Source organism: Arvicola amphibius, chromosome 15, assembly GCF_903992535.2.
Source record: "Arvicola amphibius chromosome 15, mArvAmp1.2, whole genome shotgun sequence".
In the NCBI taxonomy this organism is placed as follows: domain Eukaryota; kingdom Metazoa; phylum Chordata; class Mammalia; order Rodentia; family Cricetidae; genus Arvicola; species Arvicola amphibius.
In genome coordinates, this window is record NC_052061.1 from 7,212,067 (window position 1) to 7,220,393 (window position 8,327).

General features: G+C 55.1%; 1 protein-coding gene across 2 annotated transcripts; it reads right to left on the minus strand.

The window, feature by feature from the left end:
* Positions 1–5,126: 5,126 nt before the first annotated feature.
* On the minus strand, positions 5,127–7,771 carry Irx5 (iroquois homeobox 5). Of its 2 annotated transcripts, none has more exons than XM_038313286.1 (3): positions 7,526–7,771; positions 6,082–6,487; positions 5,127–5,926 (listed from the first exon to the last, which is right to left on the minus strand). In XM_038313286.1, exons 1-3 carry the CDS (start codon positions 7,769–7,771, stop codon positions 5,127–5,129), a joined length of 1,452 nt encoding a protein of 483 aa, XP_038169214.1. The 2 variants fall into 2 exon arrangements, with proteins under 2 accessions (XP_038169214.1, XP_038169213.1); XM_038313285.1 differs by having other exon boundaries at positions 5,127–5,929.
* Positions 7,772–8,327: the final 556 nt, after the last annotated feature.

The window sequence follows — 8,327 nt, forward strand, 5'->3', positions numbered from 1 at the left end:
CTGAGGTGGAGACCGACCGACCGACGAGGACCCGATATTTGCAAAGGAGACAACAGCCTCTGGCCTTCTCGTCTTCCCAGCTAGGTCTCACAAAGGGTCCTAGGGGGAACACCACCAGGCTTGGAGGACCTGAGTAAAGGAAGGCGATGAGATGACACAGGCCTCGCAGCGCGGGTCTGTCTGTGCACCACCGCTGCGAAGAGCTGCAGAGCTGAGCAACGCGCGCGGCTCCTTCATTAGCTTCCCCTCCACGCGGCGCTGCATGCCTCGGAAAATAAGTTAGCAAACGGGGAGCCGTTTATCTCTTTTATCTTGGGGCCTGATCCAATTAAATAAGTGCACATTTACATTTGCATCCATCAGGCGGGAGCGCTGAGAGCCTGGGGTTTGCTCGGAGCAAATAAAAGCAGATTTCAGTGGGAAAGTGACGTCTGGGCGCGCGGGACTCGTTCCGGCATCAGAAACTAGCGCTGCCGGGCGAGCAGCCTTGGGGGAATCCAGAGTTGGGGGACTGCAGCCCAAGAGAGGCGGAAGACCCAGAGCAGCCCCGTGGGGCAGGCCGGGCAGAGTTGCAGACCTGTCCCGAAGGCGTTCTCTTGTTAGGCCACAATCCTGGCCTGCCCACTGTCGGTGGCTCAGGTTTGTATTTATAGCGAAAACGAAAAGGAGAGCGGGTCTAACCTGGCCACAGAGGTAGATATGCTGGGTGGGCCTAGGGACCGTAGCAAAGCTTTGGCTAGCGAAAAGGGCAGACGGCAAGGTCTGATCCGGGTCTGATTTCTGTCCAGTTCAATGGTCGAGAGACAAGGAACGCTCAGAGCCTGTTCGAGGGCACTCCCTACTCGCTTCCTCCTCATCCACCCTATGGCACTTCTGCACCGTATGAGCTAGCCGCGGTGAGCTCTGCGAGCTTTGCCACTCCGACGCCATTAAAGATACTGTTGAAAGGAGAGGGAAATAATCCTTCCCTTATTTTGTAATGTTCAAGCACAGGCCAAAACGGTATTGCCGGGTTAGTAGCCTGGTAGGCTCCTCCCGAACTGGCAAACCACAAATTAAACAAGACTTTTTGGAGCGAGAGCGTGGAAGGACCGAAAGAAGCAGAAACAGGGTACCCATGAAACGAAGCGGACCACGATCGATCGTATTCGCGCTAATTTCCCCACCTGCAGGCTATTTGGATGCCCATACTTCTCAATTGCCTGCTGTCTGACTTTCGAAACAGTGAGTTAGCTCGGACGTGAATCCGCAGAGTTAAAGTTGATTTAACCAGGGCCTGCTACCCAACTTGCCAGTGCTAACTAGGTCATAGAGTCCAGAGCCTAGGCAACTTGGAAGCATCTTGAGGTCGCCCGGCTGAAGTGCAGAGCCAGGGCTGGGCAGTCAGTGAATGTGGGCCTGGCCAGCTTTGGCCCAGCTCCTTCTCACTGCGAACCCCGTGGCTCTGGGGACCAGTAGGCGGCGCCCTTCCTAACCTGCAAGCCACGGGCTCCTCTTGAGAGTTCAGTTCTGTTCCTTTCACTTTGGGCGCTTTGAATTGACCTGCCCCTAGCTTTTATCAGCTCAGCGTGCTACTTGGGGGTGGTGGGGGTAGGTGAACTGGGACGCCTGGCTTGGGCCCAAGACACACGCACGACCCTCCTTCCCCGCCTTCCTTTGGGCCCCAAGATTTGGGTTGTAAATGGCAATGAGTTGTCCGAAAGTGTTTACCACGTAAAAAGCCTCACAGAGGCTCTTCACCCGGACTGGGAACCACTTTTTCCAGGATCTAACACCGGACTTCTGGGAGCAGGACCCCCTTTGCCACCTCTCAAGGCTCTAACATTCTCCCGCAAGATTTTACCAGGCTGTCTCTTCTTTGACTACTAAATCTCATAAACTGATTTGGCCTGCATAAAGGAATAAGGAAAGGAACTCAGGAGACTGCAGATACCCCAAGAGTAGTTCCAGGTGGCTAGGGATTCGGCTTCTTTTAGTCCATAAGTGCCCACAGGGGGTGTCCGAAACTGGACCAGCCAGGCGCAGGTGGTTGACACCAGCAAAAATCAGCTCTGAGGCATTTTAGAGGTGTTTTAGGCACTGTCTCTCGCGTCTTGCGTCTTTCGTGTCCGGATCCAAGCCTGCAAACAAACCATAATCCCAGCACTGACAAGGAAACCCCTCCTGCCCACGCCTCTAAGATACATCGCCTCCTAGACCGCTCCAGAGAAGTCAAAATGGAGGTTCAGGGTCACGGGACACACAACTACTGGGATTAAACGCAGGTGTTATTTTCTACATGTCTTAAACTCGGATCTGTCCGGCAGGCTACCTCCAAATTAGAAAATCTCTAGACACCAGAAAAACCGCAGACCACCGAAACCTAGTTCTGCAAAAAAGAAAACCTCGGGCTTCCTTGGAAGTGTGTGTAGTAGTTGAAGTACGCAAAGAAAACCACAGACTGCAGACGCCAAGCTCAGGAGAGGTGCACGCAGGGCACAGCGACTCGGGCAACAGCTAGCCAAGCCGGGTACTTGCTTTGCCCAGCCCTGAACCTCCGCTTGAGCCCCGGGATGCGGAGAAAGGGCGCGCGCTCCACGGCGGGCGCAGTTCCCGTTCCCAGGCAGCCCGGCGGGTATGCGGCTGGAGACCCAACCTTCGCCCGCGGAACAGGGAGGACGAGCCACGTCATTTGCATATTCCCAGGAACACAAGGGGCCCTGTAATTTTCTTTTAAAAATCGTTGGGCAGAGTTTAGGACCAGTGCTTCCAAAACCCCGTCGCGTTGACGTGGTCTTTAAACTTTCACTTAAGAAAAGCGAACTGCCTATTCTTTAGACTTCTCAGAAAAGAGGATGACTCCTGGGGTTGCATAAGCATGGGGGTTGGGGGGAGCTGATTGTGAACTAGGTTGGGGAGAGGGGGCGTGAAGGGAAGGGGGCAGGGCAAGTCATCTCTGGAATGCAATTGTTCAAAAAAAATCGTTTATAATTAAAGGGACAAAATAAAATACGATCGTTTCATGTATGTTTAATTGTTCACACTACTAGCTTTATAATCATTTCCCCTGTGAGAATTTTCTAATTTAAACTCCGATCTTTTTTTTTTTTTTTCAATCACTGTTCCTTAAAGCCTCTGACTAATGCAGCTTTCAAACTTGTTTCGATTCGGATAAGCGAAATAAGTCCTGTTGCAGGTTTAAAACAAAAAGCTACAACAGGGTGAAAGTTTGGGGTGTGCTTTAAAACCCGAGTAGGCAAAAGTAATGGAGGAGAAATGCAAATATGTATGTGCATTCTATTTTAGCCTAATTATGCTGCCGTTGTGTGCAAACACGTTCTGTCCCTACGCTCAGTCAAATTAATTCCCCTCGCTGGGGTATGTTTTTGCTATAACGCACCCCCTCACACACACACCCGCCTCAATGCCACAGAAAATTTCCCATGAAGTAAAAGGGTTGGCGACTCCACATCTCAGGTGCAAAATGGAGACTCGAACAGGGTAACCAAGATAGAACCCGGGGTTGGTGGGTGGTGGCGCTGGGTGCTGTCCCTTGACCATTTGGTACCGAGATGAATCCCAAGTTTTCACTGAGCTGAAATAAGGCGGACTAAAATGAGAAAAATAAACCCTCAAAACCACTTTTGTAGCAATCTGAGCTGGGAAAAGTGCTAAAGCGACGACAAGCCTCATCAAGTCCACAATGGCCTCTTTATCTACGCAAATGGCCTGGAGCTTTTGAAGCCACTTAACCAAAAAGGAGCCCATGGGGGGGAGGGGCCTCCGCCTCCCTTTGGGGGAATCTGTTCGTTGCCGCTGGTGACTGGGATGCTCCCTCCGCCTCCCACCCCTCTTCGGCCCAGGCTCCCTTCTCAGATTCTGCAAAATGCAGGCTCGAAATTCAGGACAAGTGTGACACCTACCTGTGAAAGGGGGGAAACGTCGAGTTGCGGGTTTGTGGTCCCTGCCGGGAGGCTGAGCCTGCATCCACAAGGCCGCAGGCCACCCTCACGACCGCGGATGGAATAGAGGCTGATTTAATCAAATCCAAAGAAGAGATCAATGCCCAATTTTGAAGGGGGGAGAGGAAACTGTGACTTGGGGAAGCCTTCCCATTTGGCTTCCCCCTAACGCTCCTTGCCCGCATTAGCTAACAGCACCTTTGAAATAGTAATAAGGGCTAAATCCGGCATAAAATCGAACTCATTAGCAAAGTTCACCAGCTGATTGCTTTGCATAAAACACGACACTGATTGGAAGTAATTAGGTTAAGCGATGGCTCTCGGGTGGTGCGCGCCTCTGCCTTGGTTTGCCATCTTTTCTCCCTTCTGGCGCACACTTGGGTCTCTCTTCTTGCTCCTCCAGGGTCCAATCTCCCCCTCAAGCAGCGCGCTACGGAGATCCAAATCTGAGCTCCCAGACTGGGCCGCTTTCCCCGGGTTTGTGGCCTAATCACGGTGTCCCCAGACACAATGAGTGTCTGCGGACAGCACCTTTCATTCCCCACTCTGAAAGAAGTTACAGTTGCACCCTTTGACCGAGGCAATTGACAATTTATGGAGGCTTCTGAGAAGTAATGAGTGGCTCTGATTGTGTTAAAATCTCCTTTAATTAAATATTTTGCATTTTACAAAGACCACTGCAGTTTCTTTTACTTTTTAAATCTAAGAGTATAACCTGTTTCCTTTCTGTAATAATACTTTAGCTCATACCCAGAAAAATCAATAGGTGTAAAAAATTAAATTAAACTTGTACTTTTAAACTATGAAACAGTTCGGGGGGAACACAAATGTATATATTTATATTACAAAAACATTAAATGCCTGTACAGGTGTCTTGATTTCATAATTTACTTCAAAGATACTGAATTATCAATTTAAATACAAAAATGCTACATTAAATATACAGAATAAGATTTAATACAAATCCTCTTAAGTTTTTTTTTTTCTTTTCAGTTGGCTAAAACAATTTTTTTCGAGTGTGGAGATGTATACATTTTTATGTCATTCACCTCCATAAACTATAAACTTCTGAATAAGAGGGGTAGTTTATTTTTTCTTTCTCTTTCTCTCTCTTGGTGATGGAAAAATAACTGCCAAGGCCATGGTTTTAATAAATTAGGAAAGTCCGGGGGGACCGCACCCGAGTTAAATGTCGGACATACCTTTCTTCAATTCATAGGGAGTGTCTTTGCACAGGTCTAGCTGAGACTGGCTCCGCAACATTTTCGGGTCTTTAGCCAAAACGTCCGCTCGATTCAACACCGTTTGGTTTAATCCATTGAAATGAGAGCCAGGACCCGCTGTGGGGCCTGGCCCTGGGCCTGGGTGGCCGTGAAGGTGTCCGAAGGAGCCATAGTTCGTGTAGCCAGGATAGAAGGGCGCGGTGTAGTAGAGAGGCCGGGACAGCACCGTCCCGCCCGGAAAGGGACACTGCGCCGAGGGCGATCGCGCGGGCGCGGGGGCAGGAGAAGCGCGGCTGCCTCCAAGGGTTTGCCCGCCCACGGGCCCAGGGCACGGTGGGCACGGAGAACCCTCGCTCCCTCCGCTCCCGTCCTTGACCTTGTCCGAGGAAGTGGCTATCTCTGCCAGCGACCACAGTTTGGGTTTGGCAAGCACGACCGGAGGCGGCGGTGGAGGTGGTGGTGGCGAGTGGATGACTGAGGGCCCGCCCGAACCAGGGGGCAGCTCTCCGGCCGCTGGGTGCGGGCCGGGCGCCGGCGCGCCCGCTGGATAGTGAGCACCCGCGTCCTCCGCCAGACGCGCGCTTGCGGGCCCAACTGGGGACGGCCCGCCCGCGCGCGGGGGCCTGGGCAACTCATCGTGACGACCCTCAGAGGGCGACTCCTTAAAATCCGAGTCGCTGAGGCTGCCTTCCGTCTCCTTGCCGGCGGGGCTGGGCGGCCCTTGCAGCCGTTCGCAACCTGCAGCCGCCTTCTGGTCTACTCCTCCTGTGGGCGAAACCCAGGCTGTCAGAGGCGTGGAGGCCAAGCGGCGGGGTCCCGGTTCCTGCCACCAGAGGCAGGGACCCGTGCGCGCCCCCTCCAGGCCCCCTTTTGCCTTTAAAGTCCCGCGCAACACACCCTTTCCCGTCTCCACCAACCTGCTTCGGGGCTCTCGAGGTCGCCCTTGTCCTCGGGCTTCTGTGTCTCGTCCTCGTCGTTCTTCTCCAGATCAATGTTCTCCTCCTCCTCCTCGTCCTCGCTGCGGTTCCGTGGCGTCCACGTCATCTTGTTCTCTTTCTTGAGGCGCCGGCGCGCGTTGGCGAACCAGGTGGACACCTGGGTGAGGGTCATCTTGGTGATGATGGCCAGCATGATCTTCTCGCCCTTGGTGGGGTACGGGTTCTTGCGGTGTTCGTTGAGCCAGGCCTTGAGCGTGGCTGTGGCGTCCCGAGTGGCGTTCTTCCGGTACGCGGGGTCCCCGTAAGGGTAGGAGCCCAGAGGAGCCGCATAAGGGTGATACCCCAAGGAACCAGCCATACCGGGAGTGTGGTCGTAGGGAGAGCCCTGCGGGAGATAGGCAGAGATTAGGTGAGTGGTGGGAGCTGTGGGCTTCACCGTCCCCTGGAAGGCTGAAACCCACTTTCCCTCTGTGCCTGGGTCTGCATGCCAGCACGGCCCGCACTCCAGCTTCCCCTGAGGCAGACAGGGCTGGCTGATTCAAACACAAGAGTGACCCCCCCCCCTCCTCAGAAGGCAGTGCCCCCCCCCCCAATTTCTAAATCTGGTCCTTCAGACCCCTGAGGCTATTCAGGGCTTGGAACACCACCTTGGAGGCCCTCATCTGCTGGGAGACGTCGGTGCCCAGGGCTTAGATCTGGCCTCTGCGGCAGGGCCCACTTAGAGGCCTGAACAGCCTCGGCAGCGACTCAGAGCTCTAAGGCAGGGCTGTCGCACTTTGGGCGCAAGGCTCTTTCTTTACTCCTCAAACTCTAAGGATAAGCTGAGCTTTAGCCTGCACGCCGACGGTCCAAAAATGCTATCCCTAACCGAAGGCGTTGCGCTTTTCCAGAAAGCACACCCGACCAAAAAAACCCGGATACACCGCAGCTCGCTGGACGGTTCAGAATTTAATACTTCTAAATCGGATTGCGAGGATAGGATTACGGATTTGCAACATTTTGGAGGATTAATTAAAGGCGAGGCCAAACTCATTTACATAGATTTTTGCACGCTACTACTCTTCAGAATTCGGTTCGGCTTCTTTTGAGCTACTTTTCTAAAATGGCAAAACAAAAAGAAAAAAACATAAAAAGAAATCTGCGGGTTGGTCCAGAGCTTTGAGCCAAATGCTCTTAAATAGTGAGGACCAATTTCCCCCCTAAACCCTTCCCTTCTTCAGCTCGGCAATCCCAGCGAGACGCGGCTCTTGCCAGAGCTACTCCGGAGTCCAAGGCTCGGGTGAAGGCAAGCAAGACAATCGCTCAAGTTTGCAAGGGCCGCGAAGCTAGGCGGACGAGGTGGCGCCTAGGCCCGTGTCCCCCGCAGCCCCGGTCTGCAGGCCTGGCCCCGGCTGCCCGCCCGCCGCACATCCAGCTCACTCACCACGTACGAGAAGGCGGCGGCGGCCGCAGCCGCGGGGTCGGCGCCGTACTGGAGGTGCGAGTTGTAGCCCGGCGAGGGAGCCGTGAAGGCAGTGGAGCCTGCGTAGGGCGAGAATGCGGAGCCAGAAGACGAGCGGCCGAGCTCATCCGTGCGGGGCCCCGAAATGACGCTGGTGCTGTATGCGGGGCACGAGTAGAGCGCCAACGAGGCGGACGGCTGGTACAAGTAGCCCTGCGGGTAGGACATGGCCACACACGGGCATGGGGCGCGCCGCGCCGCGGCGGCCAACGAGCCGGGCGGCGCCCTGCGAGGGCGAGCGAGCGGGCACCTGGCCTCTGGTTGCCCCGGGCCGCAGCTCTTCGAGCCCCGGCTCCCGGGCTCCGGCCCGCGGCGCCTCCTGGTTGGCTTCCCGCGCGCCTCCGGCTGCGACCGCCGCGCCCGCTCCTCTGCGCGCCCCGCTTGCCCGGGCTAGGCTTTCTCTCCCCCCCGCCCCCCCCTCGCTCTTTGCACCGGGGGGCTCTGCTTTTGGCTTTGCAAAGGTCCTGCCAAGATGCTAAGTTGGAAATTGAGGATTCTGACGCCTTGTGCGCGCGCGAAGCTCCTCCTTCCCGGGGTGTAGTCGGTGGGGGGACTGGCAGGAGCCTCTGGGCGGCCGCAGCCAACCCGGCCGCCAGGCGCGCCTCGCCCTCTCCCTGTTCCTCCCCGGCTCCTCTCCCGCTCACTGGCGCTCCCCTCGCCCCTCCCTAGCGCCCGCCTCTCCTCCGCCGCCCCCCTCTCCTCCTCAGCCCGGCCTCCCCCTCCT

Coding starts and splice junctions, on each gene's coding strand:
- Irx5 (XM_038313285.1), bottom strand. CDS start 7,771: ATGTCCTACCCGCAGGGCTACTTGTACCAGCCGTCCGCCTCGTTGGCG. Junction 6,488..7,525: donor CCGCCGCCTTCTCGTACGTG/GTGAGTGAGCTG, acceptor TATCTCCCGCAG/GGCTCTCCCTACGACCACAC. Junction 5,930..6,081: donor CCTCGAGAGCCCCGAAGCAG/GTTGGTGGAGAC, acceptor TTTCGCCCACAG/GAGGAGTAGACCAGAAGGCG.